The 24,712-nt window shown below is 48.7% G+C and overlaps 1 protein-coding gene across 2 annotated transcripts in view; it reads right to left on the reverse strand.

The window, feature by feature from the left end:
- Positions 1 to 814: 814 nt before the first annotated feature.
- UBE2L3 (ubiquitin conjugating enzyme E2 L3) overlaps positions 815 to 24,712 on the reverse strand; it is a 58,282-nt gene continuing 34,384 nt past the window's right edge. For both annotated transcript variants that reach the window (XM_033234103.1, XM_033234102.1), the window contains 2 exons: positions 11,703 to 11,889; positions 815 to 3,294 (listed from right to left, as the gene is read on the reverse strand). In XM_033234103.1, the coding sequence (XP_033089994.1) occupies positions 3,140 to 3,294; positions 11,703 to 11,889 (342 nt within the window). In that variant the 3' untranslated portion in view covers positions 815 to 3,139. The remainder of the gene's footprint in view (positions 3,295 to 11,702; positions 11,890 to 24,712) is intronic.

Raw genomic sequence — 24,712 nt, forward strand, 5'->3', positions numbered from 1 at the left:
GGGCTCAGAGGGACCCTGTGGGAGGAAACGTGCCAAGTGGTGGAATACAACAGGCTCTGCAGTCAGAATGTGAACAAAAACAGGCCAGGGGTCTTGGTTGTCTTTAAAAGCAGGGATACGGATGCCACACGGCTCTCCTGAGACTTAGAGGGTAAAGTGCTAGGTATGTTAAAGGCTAGTAAAATGATACCCCAGGAAGCTTCCTTCCCCAAGACCTGCAGATCCAGCTGACAGTGCAGGCCTGGTCTCAGCAGGTGTCAAATTCCAGGCAGGGAAGGCCTGGCCAAAAAAGTCCCGGGCCTGGCTGAACCCTTGCTGAGTCAGCACCACTGCTGCAGCGCCCCAGCAGCGGGCTATACTGGGGGATTCAAATAGTGTTTCTGGCTGGCACCATTCATGGACATGGTCCAGCTCTACCCTCAGGCACACCTTTATTTATTCTGTGACCTCTTGGGACCCCAGGTTTGCCTCTTCAAAACACGGATCGTAACACTCCCAGGGGGCTCCAGGATGACTCCCACATGTAAGTGATACACCCACACTTTAGTCCCTGTCCCCTCACAAGACACCCAAGAGCGCCCTCTGCAGGCCCCGACTGTCTGGAGTCTGGCTTTCTCGTTGATTATACCTCATCTCCTTCCCTCTAGGGAGGCAGGAACACCTACCTCTATGTACCTCTTTTGGAGAGGCTGGGAATGGGGAGAGAGATCAGAAGCCCCAGGACCTGGGCCCCAGCCAGCCCTCCCATCTCCAAGAGCACAGGCCCCTTGCACTGCCCGCTCCCAGGAAGGAAGAAACTCACACGACTAACCAGTGTCTGAGAGCATTTTTATTAAGGGCAGCAGAACGGGATCGCAGCATCTTAGAAAGCCTATTCTCTGCCGTGGTGGGGAGTAGGGAGCAGAGGGAACGACCCGGCACACTTCAAGAAACCAGGCGGGTGTGAATTCCTGAGTGAGCTAGGGGCAGCAGTGGGTGGCTGCTCCACAGCTCGCCCCTCCTCCAGAGGACCCAGCTTTTTGGTTTTGGAGCAGCCAAGGCTGTTCACCAGCTTGCTCAGAGCCTACCCTGAGGGCATGGCTGGTAGGAGCAAGTCACCCAGGCCCGAAGGAGAGACACCCACTGGCTCGAAAGCCAGGCCTCTGCTGACGGGGCCAACCCTGGGGTGCCAGTGCCAGGGCTAAGAGTCCCTGAGGGGCTGCTGGCACACAGGTATCCTCCCGTGGTGAGCAGAGCGCAGTGAGGGGGTGACAGGCAGGCAGAGCTACGTTGGCAGAAATATGAAGCAATGGGACAGTTTCCAAGAATGGCAACATTTCTGGATCCAGAGAAGCAACAAGAACAAATGGTGGCTTGTTTGGATAGTTTCTGACAGAATTTGGCATTTTATTACAAATTGGAGTGTGAGTGAAATAAAAATCATCATCATTTTTCTGCTAATGAAGAGACAGATATGGAAACGCCAGCCCGGTGCCCTTGCCATCCTGGGCACATGAGTCTCCAGAAACCTGCCTTGGCGTACCTAGGACAAAAGAAGCTGAGTTCATGTACACACCACAGGGGCCACGCGCCTGAATGATGTTAGGCTGCCTAACCTGCCCATCACTCCCCACTTCTGCACAGATCAGACCCCGGAAAGATCTAGAATTAAAATTAAAACAAAAAGCAAAGTTTAAGTCATCTTCTCCACAGGATCTAGTCCCCCTAAGAGCCAAGAAGGGAAGCCGCCAGTGGCAGAAGCGGGGTTGGTGACACACGGCATTTGGATCGTTGGCTTCCTTGGGGTGTCAGAGCGACACGGATTCTCTACTAGTTCGGAGACAATCCCATTTGCCTTGAAAAGACATTAATATTCAAATCTTTACAAGTTTATCTGATGATAAATTCTAAGGTCAATTTTTATTTCTACAAAAAAAGGCAGTCAAAACAATATAAAACACATTGAAAGGATATTACTGAGTGAGCTTCAAGTGGAGCTTGACTCTGCAAAGGCTGTGAGTCCAAAGGGAGAGGAAGTCCGTCTTGTTCCCGGGCTGGGCCAGCTGCTCTGGAGGAAGGGGTCAGCAGGGGCCCAGGAGACCCCAGACTGGTGCTTTAAATAGCCGAGTCCTGCTACTTCCAATCCTACAAAGGGTCAAAGTGTGCCGAGGGAGGGCTGTGGCGGGGCTGCTGCACAGAGGAAGTGGAGAGCAAGCTCCGTGGCACATTCAGATGAAACTCGGTGACAGATGAGCTGGGAATTTCAAACGGACATTCTGGCTGTAGCTTTGCCTGCAAGGACCAGCAGATCTTCTACAATGGCTGCAGGAAGAAGTGCCAACCTGGGACATCAGAAGCCTTTCTGGCGAGATTCATCACACACAGTGTGCACAGCATCCTCCTGACTAGCAGGCCCCCCATTTCGGGGCCACCACAGACCTGTGATTATAGGGTTTGTCTGCGCAAGCCAGGCCAGAGGTCAGTTACACACACTGACATCAGGGCTTGCCCAATTAACTGATGTTACTGTGGTAACATCAGCTGGAGATTCGCACAAGAACTGAGGAGAAGGACTGGAGGAGGGGTGTGGCTGTTTGTTTTTAAATTTTTTAAAAGGATGTTATGAACTGGAGTCAGGAGAATTTAAACCAACTCCCACACTGGGCAACAGTCCCACACGTGCTAAGAAAAGCCACCAGGACCACCAGGGCAGTCTCTTCTCCTTTGCGTAGGCAGGCTCCGGGTCTGGGGAAGTAAGTGAAAAATAAACTCGGTGCCAGAAAGTGGGAGTGGCAAGGGTAGGGAAGAAAGGGAACCACAACCTTTTTTTTCCTTCTTTTTAAACATTATGGGCTAAATGCAACTTGAAGATTTTGGATAAAATTGGACAAGAAAAGAAACACCATTCTTTTGGAATAGATTGAAGCAGTGATTTTTAAAACAAAGAGAGCAGAACTAGAACATCTTAAATTTTTAATCCTTTCTTTACAGGTTACCTAGACCACTTTTGATTAAGAAAACTGTAGAAAGTTAGTAACTGCCACAAGCGAACGCCAGGCGGTGGCACGTGTCAATTTCCACAGAGTCCTGCTTTGCGGGGTGTCTGAATGCACTGCACGGGGCCTCTGCTCACACTTGCTGGAACCAATCGTGGCAGATTTTAGTCCACAGGTCGCTTTTCCCCATATTTCTTTGTAAACTCTTCAGCATTCTTACAGAATTTTTTACGGTCCTTAGAGTATTCTTCAGCTAGGTCAGCCCGAAGCGGGTGCTCGGGTTGGGGGTCATTCACCAGTGCTATGAGGGACTGGATTACTGCCAAGAGAAGGACAAGGCATGGGGGGTTAACACAGTCTCAGAAATGGCACAGGCAAGAGGCAGCTAATCCCGGGAACAAAACTCTGGCTTTACCACTGGTTTATCGCTAATGTGCTTTTAAGCCAAAGCAGCCTATCTATCCAAAATTCTGACCACCAGAAAACTCATCTTTCCTCTGTGATTAGGAGACATTAAAAAAAAAAAAAAAAAAAGATTAGGAGACATTGATGGACAACAAATAGCTAACACTACGGTGCATAATGTTCACAGTGATGTGCTTCCGCCTCCAAGAAGCCTTCCTGACCTGACACCTGGTGAGGTCTTAGCCCTCAGTCATTCCCAGTCCTTTTTTCTTGGCAGGGCGTTGGGGATGAGGGACAGGGTCTCATTCTGTCACCCAGGCTGGAGTGCAGTGGCACCATCTTGGCTCACTGCAGCGTCAACCTCCTGGGTTGACCTCAAGCAATCCTCCAGCCTCAGTCCCCCGAGTAGCTGGGACTACAGTCGCGCACTACCATGCCTGGCTAATCCAGTCCTCTTGTGTGCTCTGGAGATAGGAGGCCTAGCATTGAATTGCTCACTCTCACACATGCACACAGGGTCACTTTCTTCGGGGCAGGACCGAGTAGAACTTCCCTGCATCAGCCCAGCACACAGCACCATGCTCGGCTCAGGGAAGTTTTGGTTAAGGTGACTGAGTGGGCACTAGAAAGAAGGGTATGTGGCAGCACTGCACTTATCAATGCGCAACGACCCAACTCTGGAAGACCCTTAGGAGTTTCTGCACCCTCCAGAAAGGATAATTGGGGCCAGCCAATGGGAAGCTGACAACTGCCATCGCATCACACTGTCAAGACCACAGGCAGATGTCACACTGATGGCTCTGATGGGTGCCACAGTACTCCCCCTAGGTGCCATAGCCCAGATGTGCCCCAGGGTGGAAGGATAGTGGGGAATCAGAAGCAGCTGCTACCCACACCTCCTCACATACTTTGCCACAGCTGACCCCAACCCTGTCAGGATCAGCACCCTCAGAATGTTTCTTCCCATTGTAAAATGGTGCCCCTCTTCTCCGAACTGCTGATGCCACAATTCCCTTATTGAGGGCTCATATCGTTCACTCAGCATTACAAGAAATGGATTAAAATGCTGATGCTAGCCAGGCAGATCACCTGAGGTTAGGAGCTCAAGACCAGCCTGGCCAACTGAAACACTGTCTCTACTAAAAATACAAAAAATTAGCCAGGCATGGTGGCCCATGTCTATAGTCCCTGATACTCGGGAGGCTGAGGCAGGAGAATCGTCTGAACCCAGGAGATCGCGGTTGCAGTGAGCCGAGATCGTGCCACTGCACTCTAGCTTGGGTGACAGAGCAAGACTCTATCTCAAAAATAAATAAATAATAAATAAATAAATAAATAAAACAAAATGCTGATGCTGGCTGAGTTATATGCAAAGGCACAATCATTCAACAGCACACAGTGAGGGCCACAGCACAAAGTACTCCTGGCCTGGTGTCCAAAGCCCACCTGCCTAACCTCTGCTTCTTACCATGCAGAGAAGGGGAAAGAGAGGGCTCCCGTGACCACAGCGGGTAGAGATGAAGCAGTGGGGCAGAGGTGAGGAGGGCATGGCGCATGCAAGGCTGACAGGTTCCACATTTGTTGGGGCTAGGGGATGGTTGGGCAAGGAGGGTGGACTGTCAACAGCAAGTGGGGGCAAGGGGTTTGGAAAGCTCTCTGCAGGCCAGGGTGGCCTCTAATTCAGTCTCCAAGCCTCCTCAGGGGTAGATGGTATCACCTCCCGTACAAGCCACCTGTACCTCTAGAGGCAGCAGGCCCTGGAGGTATTTTTTTTTTTTTTTTTTTTTTTTTGAGACGGAGTCTCACTCTGTCGCCGGGGCTGGAGTGCAGTGGCCGGATCTCAGCTCACTGCAAGCTCCGCCTCCCGGGTTCACGCCATTCTCCTGCCTCAGCCTCCCGAGTAGCTGGGACTACAGGCGCCCGCCACCTCGCCCGGCTAGTTTTTTTTGTATTTTTTAGTAGAGACGGGGTTTCACAGTGTTAGCCAGGATGGTCTCGATCTCCTGACCTCGTGATCCACGCGTCTCGGCCTCCCAAAGTGCTGGGATTACAGGCTTGAGCCACCGCGCCCAGCCCCTGGAGGTATATTTTGATTTAATAAACATTTATTTAATTAATTAATAAACGAAGCCCACCCTTGGCTCACTGGCCACAGTGTATTCAGTGCACACCACCCTCGGTGTGAGACTGCTCCCTTTTCCTGGCTGTTCTTGACTTCAGGGTTGGAAACTGAACCACAGTCACCTAAGAGCACAAACAGGTGGCTCCCTTTCTTTTCCCATGATTAGAAATGGCTCTGTAACAGGAGAATTACCACTGTATTAGCATTTTAGAAACCCTGCTGGGCTAAGGACAGGGTGAGTACTTTGTTAGGGGCACGATCAGGAGTTTTCACCTCACTCTCTGATATGAACACTTGGGCTCTCTACTTCTCACTATCATCACCTTGGTAACTAATGCAGAGGTTGGTGGCTCATACCTGTATTCCCAGCACTTTGGGAGGCCAAGGAGGAAGGATCGTTTGAGACCAGCCTGGGCAACATAGCAAGACCTGGCCTCTACAAAATTAAAAAATAAAATTAGCTGGGCATGGTGGTACATGCCTGTACTCCCAGCTCCTTGGGAGGCTGAGGTGGGATGATTGCTTGAGCCCGCAATATTGAGGCTGTAGTGAGCTGTGATTGTGCAACTATACTCAGCCTGAGCAAGAGCGAGACCCTATAGCAAAAAAATAAATAAAAATTAAAAATAAAAGACCTATTTCTCAAAAGATGCCATTTGTCTATTTCATTATTTTCTAAAGTTTCACTTTCACTAATTTGATCAAGTCTTAATTTTTTTTTTTTTTTAATTGAGAAGCAGAGATGGAGTCTCCCTCTGTCGCCCAGGCTGGAGTGTAGACAATCTCAACTCATTGCTACCTCCCCCTCCCGGGTTCAAGTGATTCTCCTGCCTCAGCCTCCCGAGTAGCTGGGACTACAGGCATCCACCACCATACCTGGCTAATTTTTTGTATTTTTAGTAAAGATGGGGTTTCATTGTGTTACCCAGGATGGTCTTGATCTGCCTGCCTCGTCCTCCCAAAGCACTGGGTTTACAGGCATGAGCCACCATGCCCAGCCTCAAGTCTGAATATTTTTAAATTTACTTAGTAGTTCTGGTAAGTATTTCATTCTTTCTCTGTTCCTTTGGGTGCATTTCTGGTTCCTTAGCTAAACTATAATAAACTTCAGCTGAGCTGAACTTGTTTTGCTAGTAAGAACACTGACAGGTATGTCCGCTTTACAAACTACAACTGTGGCCCTATATCAACATTTTTCATATACAGCACAGCACATTAAATTATATTTTATAAACCATCCAGCCCTGGGTTCTTGGTCTCTTCCGTAACCCAAATGCTCCTCAGAAGTATTTTTTCTTCTGCAAAATGTAGGGGCTTAAAAACATACAACAGGCCGGGCGCAGCAGCTCACACTTGTAATCCTAACACTTTGGAAAGCCGAAATGTGATCCACCCACCTCGGCCTCCCAAAGTGCTGGGATTACAGGCGTGACCCACTGCGCCCAGCCTGGAACATTTTCAGCACCCCAAAAAGAAAACCCACTTTCAGTGGTCACTTCCTATTCTCCTCCTCCTAGACCCTGACAATCACTAATCTACTTTGTCTCAATGGATCCACCCTAGTCTGAGCATCCCATATACAGCTGAATTTTATCTGTAGTGTTTGTGTTCTATAAACTTGCCATGAACATTGAATTAATGACACTGAATCATTGCTCCTAAGGGAAACAGAGGTTTAGGTTCAAACAAGCTTCTGCTCACATTTTTGCCAACTGATTAATATATAACTTTGTTTTATGTGTGTTTAAAGACACCTTATTTAATAGGTAATATTGACTCAACAGCACTATAACTCATGCCCAAATGAAGCTTATCTCACACATGTAATTTCTCCAAAAGGCATATCATGACCTTCCTGTGCTCAGGAATGCCAGACAGCACTTCAGCACCACGTTTGAGGCCAAAGCAAAATCACCTACAAAAAGCACAAAATCCAAGAAGTGTGGCATTAGAGAGCCCACTTGCTTCAGTTGAGAACTGAAATAAGAAGGCAGGGCATTCCTATGCCAGCTGAGGTTGTGTGGCTGAACTACACAACCTCAGCTGGAACACGTGCACGGAGTACTTCAAATTTTTTGCTGCTCTACACATGCGCACGTCTGTGATAGACCAGAAGTGCTGAGAATATTGATTCTGGGGCCACAAAAAACTTTAGTGAGTAGGCAAATTCACAAACACAGACTCTACGAACAATGAGGCTCAACCACAAATGGAATCATACAATATGTGGCCTTCCATGGATGGTTCTTTCATTTAGCATATTTTCAAGGTTTATGTACCATAAGACAGTACTTCATTGCTTTTTATGGCTAAATAATATTTCATTGTAGAGATACACTACTTTTTTGTTGTTGTTTGGTTTTGTTTTGAGACGGAGTTTGGCTCTTGTTGCCCGGGCTGGAGTGCAGTGGCACAATCTTGGCTCACTGCAACCTCCGCCTCCCAGGTTCAAGCGATTCTCCTGTTTTAGCCTCCCAAGTAGCTAGGATTACAGGCGCTCACCACCACGCCCAGCTAATTTTTTGTATTTTTAGTAGAGACAGGGTTTCACCATGTTGGCCAGGCTGGTCTTGAACTCCTGACCTCAGGTGATCCGCCCACCTCAGCCTCCCAAAGTGCTGGGATTACAGGCCTGAGCCACCGCTCCCGGCTCACATTTTGTTTATTCACTCACCAACTGATGGACATTTGCGCTCTTTCCACTTCCTGTCCATTGTGAATAATGGTGCTACAAACATCTGTGTACAAGTTTTTACTGAGCATATGTTTTCACTTCTCTTGGGTAGATACAGCTAAGAGTGGAATTGCTGGGTCATATAAGCATCTTTTCATATTACTATTTCTTCCATTATGCTTACTTTTCTGTACTTGTAGATGGCTAAAGTTAGCTAGAGGCTGTGAATTGAGGATGTCAAAGAACTTCAAGGCTGGATCTGGGAGGATCTGGGAGAAGCCATAATTGGGAATGCCGAAGTTTCTAAGGACAAGGGCAGGAGACAAAAATCATGAGCAGGTGCTCTGGGGACAAAGGAAGAGCACTGGAAGATTACAGCAGGAGGGTGGCACAAGTGGCTTTCTCTTTCTTTCCTTTTTTTTTTTTTTTTTTTTTTTTTTTTTGGTACAGACAGGGTTTCACTGTGTTGCTCAGGCTGGTCTCAAACTCCTTGGCTCAAGCAATCTGCCTGCATCAGTCTCCCAAAATGCTGGAATTACAGGCATGAGGCACTGTGCCCAGCCTCAAGTGGCACTTTCACTTCTCATATTTAGGACGCAAATGAAGGAATGGTGAAGCATTTGAAAGGGCCAGGTTTGCAGGGCAGTGGCAGCTCAACAGCAGTCAGGAAACAGCACCAGAAAAACAGGGACACCCAACATATGAAGAATCAGGCAGGTGGGAGAAGGAATGGCATGTCCAGAAGAGCTGCCATTTGGGAAAAGCAGGCCCAAGTGGGTCTGAGGAGGCAGCAAGGGAACTCGGCATCCTTGCCTGCCTGTCCCACCTCTGCCATCATGTCTCCCATCCTGCATGCTCCTCCCATCAAGAGCTGAAGTCTATTTTCCCTCTCATTAAATCTGGACTTGCCTGACCAAAAGAATCTGCAGAAGCGACACTGTACCAGTTCTGTGCCTTCACCCTGGAACCCTGACACCACCATGCTATGAAGGGGTTCAATCTAACCTTGTGGAAAATAAGAGAACACAAAGAGAACCAAAGTGCCTTAGCTAATGCCATTTCCACACATGTGCAAGATGCCTACCAGCACTTCCCAGCTAAGTTGAGTTCTCAGCTGAATACAGCTGCATGAGTGACCCCAGGAACGAATGGTCAGCTGTAGAACCATGCAGCTGAGCCCAGCCAACCTCCAGAGTAAAAACTAATAAACTGGTGTTACTTTAAGCCACAGTTTTGATAGGGGTTATAATGCAGTAATAGATAACAAACATGGGAATGTGGCCATCAAGTGCCAGGAACATTCTTGATGCATGTGAGGATGAATCAAGGCCATGCCACAAACAATCTACATAATAATGTTCTAGGAAGGAATCCTCAACTGTCCCAAATTACAAAATAGCAATTCTGGCTCTGTCCATCGTGGCACACAGAAAAGCTCCTGTACCAAAATTTTTACCTTAAAAATCCCAAGTCAACAGTACTTTTCACAAAAAAATTAAAAGCTGCCCCTAAGTTATTTGGCTCTTTGGGGGGGGGGGGGGCGGGGAAAGCAGCCACAGTCTGAAAAAGCACAGCATTTTGGCAATGCACCTGGAGAGGAAGGTAAAAAGTGAATAATCCTGCCACGGCCTTCTACACAGCAGCCCCATGAGAGGCGGCAAAGCATGTGCATCCATCTCCTGAGAGCCTCCCTGGCCCTAGCCCCACCCTCTCAGTCTACAGGTAAGGGAGGAGTCCCAGAACTCTTTGTGGCCAGAACTTGAGGTGCAGGGCTTTCCTAGGCAGCCTGGCCTAGAAGGACTGCCACTCCCCAGGCATGGTGGTTTAACAGACATGACTCAGCAAGGACTCCAGGAATTATTGAACACTCTTGATCAAATGCAGCTAAAGGATTTCAATAGTGCTAGAAATCTGTATAGAAAAAAAACAGGTCGGCCGGACGTGGTGGCTCATGCCTGTAATCCCAGCACTTTGGGAGGCCGAGGCCGGATGATCACCTAAGGTCAGGAGTTCAAGACCAGCCTGGCCAACATGATGAAACCCTGTCTGTACTACAAATACAAAAATTAGCCGGGCATGGTGGCGGGCGCCTGTAATCCCAGCTACTTGGGAGCCTCAGGCAGGAGAATCACTTGAACCCAGGAGGCGGAGGTTGCAGTGAGCTGGGATAGCACCACTACACTCCAGCCTAGGTGACACTGTCTCAAAAAAAGACACAGGACACGACACGACATGACACGACAAGACCAGACCAGGCCATGTGCACTGAGAGGAACTGTGTCAAGCTTTTATAAACATCAACTTGTACACAAACAAGGACCGAGCCCACTAGAGACTGTTCTGCCCTGACTGTTTAGCACCCAATCCTTTCTTCTACTCAGTGTGGGAGTCTAATGGGCACCTTTCATGGTGATTATTTCCAACAAGTGAGGCTCGATTTTTCTTGTGAAAGGCTTTCCACGCCATCTTCTAGGGCTTTTCTCAGTCACTGAAACACAGGACCTCCTCAATCCCTGCGCAGGTCAAAAGTTCAGCTGAGTTATTCCCACGAGACTGGTGGGACCTCAGCCATACTTTGCATGCACCTGGCAAGGCAGGAGTTCTCTGCACTCTGTCGGAGCTGGCATCAGAAAGGACCCATGAGCCCCCACCCAAGAGCAGCACCCCTCAAAGAAACCTTTCACTTGCAGCCTCTCAGGTGCCAGCTTCACCCACTCTAATCTAAACAGACTTTAGACTAAAAGAAAGCTACCACAATATGAGATGAGGGCTTCCGAAGAAAGTCTGGAATTAAATGAAAACTAGACACAGTCCATAACAAACTCTAGTCACTTCTAGGGGACAAAAGTGAGGACAACCACAATACTGACTCGAATACTCTTCCCAGAAGAATGAGCATGTGTATGTTCACACACCACACACAGACACATGCACCACGCACAGCCACATCCAACTCCAGGGAATCCCAGGCCCACTAAAGCCAACCATGTGCCTTCATCTGGGAATACTGCCCTTACATCTGCCTCTGTCCCTCCGCTCACATCACCCCTTAAGCCACTAGGCTCTAGCTCACCCCCTTCCTATAGCCTGGAAGGCCCTCTCCAACCTCCTTTCCTCCTTGGAGTCTGAGTTCAGGCACTAACTACTGCGTGAGGCTACCTTAAATCCCACTCTCCCTTCCCCTTGTAGGCAGCCCCACAGTCCTTCATCCCTTCCAGAAACCAGGGCCTGAACCCCTCTGCACCGGCGGCAAGCCGAGGGGCTTGTCTGTCCATGTGTGTTCCCACTGTGGACAGCAGCCCAGGGTTGAGCACTGGAAGGGCCTCCTCAATCCCTGTACAGGTCAAAAGTTCAGCTGAGATGAGCCATTCCCACAAGGCCTGACAGGACTTCAGCTACATTTTGCGTGTACCTGGTAAGGTAGGAAAGATTCTCTGGATTCTGTCTGATCTGGTATCAGAAACCCCCACCCCAGAGCAGCACCCCCAAAGACCGCCTCCGAGGAAGACACAGGCACATGTCTTACCTTGGTCGGTTTTGGTTGCTGGCTTCCAGTTTTCAGCGCTAATTACTGGCAGACAGACCTGCCCCTTTTCGTCGATGTTCGGGTGATAGATCTTTGTTTTAAATGTGATCTTCGGTGGTTTGAATGGGTACTCTGCTGGAAAGTTGATTTCGATTCTGAAGGCCCCCTTATCATATGGAGGGTTGTCCTGGAAGGAATGAGAGATCAGAATGAACACACCATGGTTCATAAACCTATGGCCAAGACAGGAATGTTTCAATTGTTTATCTGAAAAATCAATTTATTTCAAGGGATTCAAGTATCAACTGAAACCCTGCCACCTTCAGGACAACCCAGCCACCCATTAGTATTTCTAGAGCAAGGTATCTGCTAAACTGAGAAAAGTCTTGAGATTGATGTCCTGGTCTCTTTAGATTTTTTTAAAAAACAGACTTTAGGCCGGGCGCGGTGGCTCAAGCCTGTAATCCCAGCACTTTGGGAGGCCGAGACGGGCGGATCACAAGGTCAGGAGATCGAGACCATCCTGGCTAACACGGTGAAACCCCGTCTCTACTAAAAAATACAAAAAATTAGCCGGGTGAGGTGGCGGGCGCCTGTAGTCCCAGCTACCCGGGAGGCTGAGGCAGGAGAATGGCGTGAACCGGGAGACGGAGCTTGCAGTGAGCCAGGATCCGGCCACTGCACTCCAGTCCGGGCGACAGAGCGAGACTCCGTCTCAAAAAGAAAAAACAGACTTTACTTTTTAGAACACCTTTAGGTATACAGCAAAACTGAGAGGAAAGGACAGAGTTCCTATATAACCCCTGCCCCTAAATACACACAGCCTTCCCCACTATCAGCATCTCTCGCCAGAGGGGCAAATTTGTTACCATCAGTGAACCTTTTACCTTAACACATCATGACCTCTCAGATTCCCTAGTTTATGTTAGGGCTCACACTTGGTGTTGCATATTCTATAGGTTTTATGTGGTTAACAGACAAGCTGGAATCATGCAATATGTAGCTGCTATGTCTGAATGTATCTCCCCAAAAATCTTATGTTGAAATCTAATCACCAATGTGATGGTATTAGGAGTTGGGGCCATTGGGAAGTGATTAGGTGATGATGGGATTGGTGTCCTTATCAAAGAGGACCCCGAGAACTGCCTTGCCCTTTCCATCATACAAAGACACAGTGAGAAGGCACCATCTATAAACCACAAAGCAGGCCCTCAGTTGCCACTGAATCTGCTGGAGCCTCGATCTTCAGACTTCCCAGCCTCAATAACTGAGAAATAAATTTGTTGTTAGAAGCTCTCTGTTCTTTTTATTTATTTATTTTGAGAGTCTGTTGCCCAGGCTGGAGTGCAGTGGCACAATCTCAGCTCACTACAACCTCCACCTCCTGGGTTCAAGCAATTCTCCTGCCTCAGCCTCCCAAGTCGCTGGGATTACAGGCACCCACCTCAATGCCCAGCTAATTTTTGTATCTTTAGTAGAGATGGGGTTTCACCATGTTGGCCAGGTTGGTCTTCAACTTCTGACCTCAAGTGATTTGCCAGCCTCGGACTCCCAAAGTGCAGGGTTTATAGGCATGAGCCACTGTGCCCAGCTGTTACTTGTTTTTCTCCCCTTCATACTTACTTACTTATTTATTTTTAACAGGGTCTTGCTCTGTTGCCCACTGTAGTGGCATGATCTTGGCTCATTGCAACCTTGACTTCACAGGCTCAAGCAATCCTCCCACCTCAACCTCCCAAGTAGCTGAGACTACAGATAGGCACCACCACGCCCAGCTAATTTTTTGTACTTTTGTAGAGACTGGGTTTTGCTATGTTGTTCAGGCTGGTCTCAAACTCCTGGGCTCAAGAGATCTGCCTGTCTCGGCCTCCCAAAGTGCTAGGATTACAGTTGTGAGCCACTGCACCCAGTCTCATTTCTTCTTAGTGTAATATCATTTGTCTAGATGTACTACAATTTATCCATTAACCCACTGAAGGACATCTGGGTTGCTTTCAAACCTTAGCAATTAATGAACAAAGCTGTTATAAGCATCTGTGTGCAGGTTCTATGTGGTTACAAGTTTTCTTTTTTCTTTTTTTTTTTTTTTGAGGCGGAGTCTCGCTCTGTCGCCCGGACTGGAGTGCAGTGGCCAGATCTCAGCTCACTGCAAGCTCCACCTCCCGGGTTTACGCCATTCTCCTGCCTCAGCCTCCCCAGTAGCTGGGACTACAGGCGCCCGCCACCTCGCCCGGCTAGTTTTTTGTATTTTTTTTTTTTTTTTTGAGACGGAGTCTTGCTCTGCCGCCCAGGCTGGAGTGCAGTGGCCGGCTCTCAGCTCACTGCAAGCTCCGCCTCCCGGGTTCACGCCATTCTCCTGTCTCAGCCTCCCGAGTAGCTGGGACTACAGGCGCCCGCCTCGTCGCCTGGCTAGTTTTTTGTATTTTTTAGTAGAGATGGGGTTTCACCATATTAGCCAGGATGGTCTCGATCTCCTGACCTCGTGATCCGCCCGTCTCGGCCTCCCAAAGTGCTGGGATTACAGGCTTGAGCCACCGCGCCCGGCCAGTTTTTGTAATTTTAGTAGAGACGGGGTTTCACCGTGTTAGCCAGGATGGTCTCAATCTCCTGACCTCGTGATCCGCCCATCTCGGCCTCCCAAAGTGCTGGAATTACAGGCTTGAGCCACCGCGCCCGGCCTGGATACAAGTTTTCAATTCATTTGGCTAAATACTAAGGAATGTAATTGCAAGACTGAATGGTAAGAGGTATGTTTAGTTTTTGTAAGAAACTGCCAAACTGGGCCAGGAGCAATGACTCGTGTCTGTAATCCAAGCACTTTGGGAGGCCAGGGAGGGAGGATCACTTGAGGTCGGGAGTTCAAGACCAGTTTGTGCAACATAACAAGACCCCATCTCTACAAAAAATAAAATAAAAATAAAACATATTAGCCTGGGCCAGGCTCAGTGGCTCACATCTGTAATCCCAGCACTTTGGGAGGCTAAGCTGGGTAGATCACTTGAGGTCAGGAGTTCAAGACCAGAATGGCCAACATGGTGAAACCCTGTCTCTACTAAAAATACAAAAAAATTAGCAGAGCGCAGTGGTGCCCGCCTGTAGTCCAGCTACTTAAGAGGCTGAGGTAGGAGAATCGCTGAAACCCTGGAGGCAGAGGTTGCAGTGAACTGAGATTGCGCCACTACACTCCAGCCTGGGTGACAGAGCGAGATTCCACCTCAAAAAAAAATAATAAAATAAATACATTAGCCTGGCATGGTGGCATGTGCCTGTAGTCTCAGCTACTTGAGAGGTTAAGAAGGGTGGACTTCTTAGGACCAGGAGTTTGAGAATGCAGTGAGCTGTGATCACGCTTCTGCACTCCATTTTGGGCAAGAGTGAGACTCAATTTCTTTGTTAAAAATATTTTATGAATAAATAAATGAAAGAAACTGCCTAACTTGTTTTCCAAAGTGGCTACACCATTTTGCATTCCCACCAGCAAAGAGCGAGAGTTCCTGTTGCTCTACATCCTCAGGAGCATTTGGCAGTGTTCTGGATTTTGGTCATTGTAAGAGGTGCACAGTATTATTTATTGTTTTCTTATTACAGATTTTTCAGTGTTCTTTGTCCTTTCGACAGTCCTTTATCAGATAATGTTTTTGCAAATATCTCTTGATCTTCTCTGAAGATACAAGTAGAGTTGTACCAGAGGTAAGTTACAACCCAACCAGAATATAATGTGAGTACTAGAAGTCCAAATAATGGCCTTGATGCCAAGTCCTGGCCAGTTCAATCTTCCCAGGGTGGAAGCAGTAGTCAGCTCAATGGCTGGACCCTGGGGACCTGAGCTGATCACTCCACAGGTGATCACCAGGCAGGGCCAGCACCATGCTCCTTGCCCCTGGAACCACCGGAAAACTACCTTTGGGGCCTGGACACTCTGATGTCCAGAAGCCTGAGAGATGACCCAGCAAAGAACCTTCTGGCCTCTCCCCAACCCTACCTATCTCCAGAGCTGAGGAAGCCCTTCCCATTGTACTCCCTTTTCCCTCCCCAGGTCTGCCATGGCACACCTAACCCAAAGAAAGCCAAGCTTCACAGAGGGCCCAAGAACAATCTTTTTTTTTTTTTTTTTTTAGACAGAGTCTTGCTCTGTCGCCCAGGCTGGAGTGCAGTGGCACGATCTCAGCTCACTGCAACCTCCACCTCCCTGGTTCATGCAATTCTCCCGCCTCAGCCTCCTAAGTAGCTGGGATTATAGGTACCCACTATCCTGCCCGACTAATTTTTTTTATTTTTATTTTTAGTAGAGATGGGATTTCACCATGCTGGCCAGCCTGGTCTTGAAATCCTGACCTCAGGTGATCTAACCGCCTTGGCCTCCCAAAGTGTTGGGATTACAGGAGTGAATTTACTGCACCTGGCCCCAAGAACAATCTTGACAGCCCTACACCCCAGCCCCATGTCTTCAAGCCCTCGCCTAAGTAGGCACTCCAGTAAACAGAGCTCCTCTGCTGGGGAGCAAGGCTGGCTGCACCAGTTCTCCACATTCTCCTACCTTCAAGCCCTACCCTGGGAGGGAAGGCATGGAGCAAGAGCCTTAAAGGATGGATAAGATGACGTAAGGCTGAGGAGCGGGACAGACCTCCCAAGCAGAGGGGACTAAAGCCTAGATGGCAGGGACTAGGAAGGAATAGCATAGAGTAAGACAGGAGGCTGCGGGCAGACAGTGGGGCCCCAGGGCTACTGAAGCCACGCATCCAAGTCTGAACCACCCCTGAGCAGCTGAAACCACTGTTAGCATATCCATCTGTGGGGAGTCACCCAGGCTGGAGTGCAGAGGTGCAATCAAAGTTCACTGCAGTCTTGACTTGCCAGGCTCTAGCAATCCTCCCACCTCGGCCTCCCAAGTAGCTGGGACTACAGGCATATGCCACCACACTCAGCTAATTTTTTATTTCTTGTAGTGATGGGGTCTCACTATGTTGTCCAGGCTGGCCTCAAACTCCTGAGCTCAAGTGATCCTCCCGCCTCAGCCTCCCAAAGTGCTGGAGTGCTGCGATTATAGGAATGATGCACCATGCCCAGCCAGTTTTTAGTTTTCAAGAGGAGAATTAAATGGTAGTGGTGGTGGGGGGTGGGGAATAAGTAAACATCATTGTCATTTACACTGCTTGAGCCATGTAAAAATAGCTTTCCCTAGCTGGGTGTGGTGGCACACCTGTAGCACAAACTACTTAGGAGGCTGAGCCAGGAGAATCACTTGAACCTGGGAGGCAGAGGTTGCAGTGAGCCAAGATTGTGCCACTGCACTCCAGCCTGGGCAACAGAGTAAGACCCTGAGACAGACAGACAAGCAGACACAGACACAGATACACACACACATGCTTTCCTGCATGAATTTTGGTTGGTGAAATCTGCTAAAGGTCTTCACTGATTGTCCAGGACTGACCAACCTCCCTTGTTCCCCACTGTGGGCCAGGTCCTGTCCAAGGAGCTGGGGTCAAGCATGAACGAGGCCATCTGGCCCCAAGTTAGCAGGTCTAGCCTCAGGCTCTGCCTCTTCCTAGCTTAAAGAGTCTGAGAATGTTCCTGTACATCTGTAAAATGGGAGTAGCAGCAGCCTGCACCCAGAGTTCATGATGAGAGATAAAGACTATAAAGTCCTACATGCCTCACACATGGGCAAAGCTCTAGAGAAGCAGATTTGGCTGGGTGCAGTGGCTCATGCCTGTAATCCCGACACTTTGGGAGGCTGAGGCAGGAGGATCACAAGAGCCCAGGAGGTTGAGGCTGCAGTGAGCCATGATCGCACCTCTACACTCTAGCCTGGGTGACACAATGAGACCCTGTCTCAAAAAAGCCAAAAACAGATTGGGCGAAGTGACTCAGGTCTGTAATCCTAGCACCCTGGGAGGCTGAGGTGGGCAGATTACTTGAGGCCAGAAGTTTGAGATAAGCCTGGCCAACATGTGACACCCCGTCTCTATTAAAAATACAAAAATTAGCTAGGCGTGGTGGTGCATGCCTGTAATCCCAGCTACTTGGGAGGCTGAGGCAGAAGAATCACTTGAACCTGGGAGGTGGAGGTTGTGGTGAGCTGAGATTGCGCCACTGCACTCCAGTCTGGGCAACAAAAGTGAAAATCCACTTCAAAAAAAAAAAAAAGAAAACAAGAAAAAAAAAAAAGAAACCCCATCTCTACTAAAAAAAAGGCTGAGGTGGGTGGATCCTGAGGTCAGGAGATTGAGACCATCCTGGCTAACACGGTGAAACCCCATCTCTACTAAAAATACAAAAAATTAGCCAGGAGTGGTGGCACGCACCTGTAATCCCATCTACTTGGGAGGCTGAGGCATGAGAACTGGTTGAACCCAGGAGGCACCAGCTGCAGTGAGCCAAGATTGCACCACTGCACTCCTGCCTAGGCGACACAGCAAGGCGTTGTCTCAAAAAAAAAAAAAAAAACGAAACAAAACAAAAACAAATCCTTTTGTAAAGACAGGATCTCACTTTGTTGCTAAATTTTTTTTTTTTTTTTGAGGCGGAGTCTCGCTGTCGCCCGGGCTGGAGTGCAGTGGCCGGATCTCAGCTCACTGCAAGCTCCGCCTCCCGGGTTCCCGCCATTCTCCTGCCTCAGCCTCCCGAGTACCTGGGACTACAGGCGCCGCCACCTCGCCCGGCTAGTTTTTTGTAGTTTTTAGTAGAGATGGGGTTTCACCGTGTGAGCCAGGATGGTCTCGATCTCCTGACCTCGTGATCCGCCCGTCTCGGCCTCCCAAAGTGCTAGGATTACAGGCTTGAGCCACCGCGCCTGGCCTTTTTTTTTTTTTGAGACGGAGTCTCGCTCTGTCCCAGGCTGGAGTGCAGTGGCTGGATCTCAGCTCACTGCAAGCTCCGCCTCCTGGGTTCACGCCATTCTCCTGCCTCAGCCTCCCAAGTAGCTGGGACTACAGGCGCCCGCCACCGCGCCCGGCTAATTTTTTTTTTTGTATTTTTAGTAGAGACGGGGTTTCACCGTGTTAGCCAGGATGGTCTCGATCTCCTGACCTCGTGATCCGCCCGTCTCGGCCTCCCAAAGTGCTGGGATTACAGACTTGAGCCACCGCGCCCGGCCTGTTGCTAAAAGTTTTTAAAAATTAGCTGTGCGTGCTGCTGGTGCACACCTGTAGCCCCAGCCACTCAGGAGGCTGAGGTAGAAAGACTGCTTGAGTCTGTAGTGTTGTTAGGTCCAGCCTAGGCAACAGAGTGAGATCCTACCTCTTTTTTGTTCCAAAAAGAGGAAGAAAAAAAAGAAGCAGTTCTGTTGCTACGTGAGGCAGGCCAGGCCTCTCACCACCCAGGGAACTTGGTCAAACTCATCTGAACTTCTCTGGGCCTCTTTCCTAGTCTGGGGCTCTGTGGATGGTCAAAGGAGTGGCTCAGGTGTGCACAAGTCACACAAATTATGTGCCTGTCCCAGAGATTTTTGGTGAAAGAGGCGTGCAAAAATTAAAACATAAGCTATACCTTCTGGGTAAAGGTCTAAAGCTCTACAAGTGAATTTCAACATTAGAGCTAAATTTGCCCTTTGGGAAGGCCGCTCAGAAATAATAAGGGATGTTAATGAAGAATCATGGTTTTGTTGTAAAAAATATAAATATCACACAACATTGCAGAAAATTTGCCTCCAACTTAAGCTGCAACATTTCAGTGTCAAATAAACCAAAAGATTTCAGCATTATCTATTTATTTATTTATTTACAGATGGAGTCTCACTCTTTGCCCAGGCTGGAGTGCAACGGTGGGATCTCGGCTCACTGCAACCTCCACCTCCCGGGTTCAAATGATTCTCCTGTCTCAGTCTCCCAAGTAGCTGGGATTATAGGGGCAGGCTGCCACACCCGGCTAATTTTTTTGTAGTTTAGTAGAGACGGGGTTTTACCGTATTGCCCAGGCTGGTCTCAAACTCCTGAGCTCAGAAAATCCACCCATGTCAGCCTCCCAATTTAACTCCTGCTAAAATTACAGGAGTGAGCCACCACGCCTGGCTAATTTCAGCATTATCTTCACTGAACATGGCTAGTGTTTTTCTGTTATGCCTGCCTTTATGTGAATATCTTGTGCTCCCTAAGCTCATACTGCTGTATTGAGGAAATCATTTGAGAAGTAAATTAATTCCTTATGATAATTTTACACACTCTGAACTAGTTCACAAACTGAAGCTCCAGCACTTTGGAAGGCCGGGGATCACCTGAGCCCAGGAGCTGGAGGCTGCAGTGAGCTATGATTGTACCACTGCACTCCAGCCTAGTCAAGAGTGAGACCCTGTCTCAAAAACCAAACAAACAAAAAGACACCTTTTCAATCCATGTCTAAATTCTAGGACAGACTTTGCAGACTTTTTATCCACTTGTCTTTTTTTTTTTTTTTTTTGGAGACAGAGTCTCCCTCTGTCACCTGGGCTGGAGTACAGTGGCCAGATCTCAGCTCACTGCAAGCTCCGCCTCCCGGGTTCACGCCATTCTCCTGCCTCAGCCTCCCAAGTAGCTGGGACTACAGGCACCCGCCACCTCCCCCGGCTAGTTTTTTTTATATTTTTAGTAGAGACGGGGTTTCACCGTGTTAGCCAGGATGGTCTTGATCTCCTGACCTCATGATCCGCCCGTCTCGGCCTCCCAAAGTGCTGGGATTACAGGCTTGAGCCACCGCGCCCGGCAACTTGTCTTTTTTTTTGAGACAGAGTCTTGCTCTGTCGCCCAGGCTAGAGTGCAGTTGTGCGATGTCAGCTCACCGCAAGCTCCGCCTCTCACGCCATTTTCCTGCCTCAGCCTCCCCAGTAGTTGGGACGACAGGCGCCCGCCACCACGCCCAGCTAATTTTTTGTATTTTTACTAGAGACGGGGGTTTCACTATGTTAGCCAGGATGGTCTTGATCTCCTGACCTCGTGATCCACCCGCCTCGGCCTCCCAAAGTGCTAGGATTATAGGTGTGAGCCACCGCAACGGGCCCACCTTTTTTTTTTTTTTTTTGAGATGGAGTCTCGCTCTGTCACCCAGGCTGGAGTGCAGTGGCACAATCTCAGCTCACTGCAGCCTCCACCTCCTGAGTTCAAGCGATTCTCCTGCCTCACTCTCCCAAACAGCTGGGACTACAGGCCCGCACCACAACTCCCTGCTAATTTTTTGTATTTTTACTAGAGACAGGGTTTCACCATGTTGGCCAGCCTGGTCTCGAACTCCTGACCTCAGGTGATCCGCCTGCCTCAGCCTCCCAAAGTGCTGGGATTACAGGTGTGAGCCACCGTGCCTGGCCCACTTGCTATTTATAAAGACAGAAAGATACTGGTTTTAAAGTGGATTTTCTTCTATATACAGCATGGCTAACAATTTCCTGTATTTGCTTCTAGTCATTATATGCATGCATGTAAATAAGAGTTGATCATTTCAACCTGGGAAAGCCAATTTTTAAAAATCTGACCAAAGTTTCTCAAGTACTTGGATGCCAGGTGCTTTTCCATCCCATCTCCAGTCCATATTCCACCCGTCCTGGTCCCCTAACACTAGCCCTGGGAAGCCAGTGCTGCCATCACTCACATTTGGAAATGGAGCAAGTGAAGTACAATTGAGTGATTGGCCTGAGACCTCTCCTAAACTCAGCCTTCCTGTTCCGGAACCCACCCCCCATATCTGCAGGTATCCATCTGGGCCCATCCTCACCACCTTTGTGGGACGCAGGGACGAGGGGAACTGGCCTTTTTCTCAAGTCTTCTACCAACATCCAATAAATTGGCAGGCCACCTTTTTAGGCTGCAAGTAAGGTAAAAATCACAGATCCTTCACAGCTCTTGACATCAACCTCCCATGGCACAAAGCCATTTTGTGGCAGCTAAGACTAAGAGGAAGCTCTTTGCCATATGGCACAGAACCATCTGGGGTCTTTCACCCACCTGTCCTAGCTCTAACCCTGTGGTCAAATCCAATCTTCTTTTCCTATGGCAACCCTTCAAGAATCCTAAACCCCATTCCACTTCATGTTTTCCCTTCCCAAGTAAAGACTCAGAGTCCTTCATCCCACAGAAGTTACAGTTTCATGTCACTGCTGTGAAGCAGTGAAGACAACTATATAGCTCTCTGGCAGCCACAGAGGAAGTCAAGGTGTCTTCTGGTTGTCTGACTTGGACTGCTGCTACATGGCACGTCCCTGTGATGTGTTCCTAGCTGGCTGTAGGACACCACAGACAGGACTCATGGCTGACTTGAAGAGCTGGATCTTAGTTTGGATCTAACTAGCATGTTCCCTCTTCATGCCAGGCTTCAGATGGACTGAAGGGTCCTGTGCACTGCTGTCACTTCTGTCTAGCTTGGTGGTGACTCCACAGCAGCGTCCTTTCCCTGTGACTAACCTTTTTCATCCAATGAACTAACAAAGCCCAAGCTTTCCCTGCCATAGGGATATCTACTCACACCAGCCCTGTGGGCTGCCTATCCCCACACAGTCCAGTCCACTGTTAAGAGAGAACGAGGGGACGTGGCCTGGCCTGCTCCGAGTGCCCCAGGCTGGTTTCTATGCTCTCAAGCTTTCGTGATCCACTCTGGAACCTTGTCAATAACTGAGTTAGGCCAGGCATGGTGGCTCACACCTATAATCCCAGCACTTTGGGATGCTGAGGTGAGTGGATCACTTGAAGTCAGGAGTTTGAGACCAGCCTGACCAACATGGTGAAACCCCATATCTACTAAAAATACAAAAAAATTAGCCAGGCATAGTGGTACACGCCTGTAGTCCCAGCTACTTAGGAGGCTGAGGCAGGAGAATCGCTTGAACATGGGAGACGGAGGTTGCAGTGAGCTGAGATCACACCACTGCACTCCAGCCTGGGGTACAAGAGAGACTCTGTCTCAAACAAACAAACAAAAACAATCCAAAGAGTTAAGTTTAGCAGGTTAAGTTCTTGTGACTTCTAAACATGGAATATGTCCTTACGCCACATTCGAAAGTCACAAGAACTTAACTTTGTAAATTGCCTTTAAGTATTTATTTATTTATTTTTCTTTGAAAGAGTCTCGCTCTGTCACCCAGGCTGGACTGCAATGACGCAATCTCGGCTCACTGCAACCTCCACCTCCTGGGTTCAAGCAATTCTCCTGCCTCAGCCTCCCAAGTAGCTGGGATTACAGGCACCTGCCACCACACCCAGCTAATTTTTTGTATTTTTAGTAGAGATGGGGTTTCGTCGTGTTGGCCAGGCTGGTCGCAAACTCCTGGCCTCAGGTCATCCACCGTCCTCGGCACCACAAAGTGTTGGGATTACAGGCCTGAGCCATCGCACTCCACCTTGTCTTTAAGTATTTATTGCCTCTTCTGAAAACAGGCTTTTTGGTTATTTGAATCACAAAATCTGCTACATAAGATTCCTCTTGTTCTAATATTGGTTTCTGAAGATGACTTCTTTGTACTGTTTTCAACAATTTGGTTTTGGGGATTTTCATAAAATAGTTCTTCGGCAACCAACGTTTCTTTTTTTTTTTTTTGAGACGGAGTCTCACTCTGTCGCCCAGGCTGGAGTGCAGTGGTGTGATCTCAGCCCAGTGCGGCCTCCGTCTCCCAGGTTCAAGAGATTCTCCTGCCTCAGCCTCTCTAGTAACTGGGATTACAGGTGCCTACCACCACATCCAGCTAATTTTTATATTTTTAGTAGAGATGGGGTTTTGCCATGTTGGCCAGGCTGGTCTTGAACTCCTGACCTCAAGTGATCTGCCTCCCCTGGCCTCCCAAAGTGCTGGGATTACAGGCATGAGCCACCACCGCACCCGGCCAGGAATAAGTATTTTAGAACTGGTTTTCCAATCTTTCATGACTTCATAATGTTCATAAACTACCTTCTGAATTATATCTAAAATTAAAATCACAATCTCCATTAACGGAATTTGACAAAGACCTTTCCTTCCTTTGAACTCAAATAGCCATGAGTACTTCTCATACATAATTCACTTGTCTTCCAAGAATGGAAAAAATACAGCCCTCACACCAAAAACAGAAGTGAAAAAACCAAACAAACGAACAAAAACCCACCAGACATCCCATTCCCCAGGATGCTGTCAGGCCCCTGCTGCCCAGCCCGAGAATGTTCTCTGTCCATACACAGTGCTCTCAAAGGCCTTAATTTCTGTACACCCATGCAAACTACTCATATGTCCTCACACTGACTATATTTTTCCATAGTTTTTGCTCACACTGCCTTCCACTATGCAGTCCAGATGTTGTCATCCTCCCACCCACCGCTGCCCCTCTTCTGTTCAGTCTTAAGTGCCTTGCAGGTGGTCCCACTCAGTGCTTAAGAGACCATGGATTCCAGGAGGGCAGCTTCTCTGCAGCCTCTGTCCACAGAGCCTTGTGTCTGGCTGTGATAGGAGCTCAACAGCCCATAAACCTAGGGGGATACTCTTCCTCCCAAAAACAACTCCAGTGTGTCCTGCAGTTGACGGCAAAATTATTTTTTATGTGTGACTCTTTGTCAGAAAACAGGGCTGCCCTCATTAGGTCTCAACCATTACAGCTACAGGGCCAGGCACAGTGGCTCACGCCTGTAATCCCAGCACTCTGGGAGGCCGAGGCGGGTGGATCACAAGGTCAGGAGATCAAGACCATCCTGGCTAACATGGTGAAACCCCATCTCTACTAAAAATACAAAAAAATTAGCTGGGCGTGGTGGCGGGCACCTGCAGTCCCAGCTACGGGGGGTCTGAGGCAGAATGGCATGAACCCAGGAGGCGGAGTTTGCAGTGAGCCGAGATCGCGCCACTGCACTCCAGCCTGGGTGACAGAGCGAGACTACATCTCAAAAAGAAACAAAAAACAAAAAAAACCCATTACAGCTACAGGAGATGGAAGTAGCGGAGGGAGAAGGCAGAGTAGCACAATTAGTAGGAAGCAGAAAAGAACTGACAATTACAGGCAAGAGGTGAGCCCAGGGAGACAGGATGCAGCTCCCAACAAAGGCCAGAGGGGCAGTGCAGAAAGGAGGAATGAGGCATCTGGAGGGCGTGGA

The sequence above is a fragment of the Trachypithecus francoisi genome, unplaced genomic scaffold, assembly GCF_009764315.1.
Source record: "Trachypithecus francoisi isolate TF-2019V2 unplaced genomic scaffold, Tfra_2.0 Lachesis_group14, whole genome shotgun sequence".
NCBI classification, from domain to species: domain Eukaryota; kingdom Metazoa; phylum Chordata; class Mammalia; order Primates; family Cercopithecidae; genus Trachypithecus; species Trachypithecus francoisi.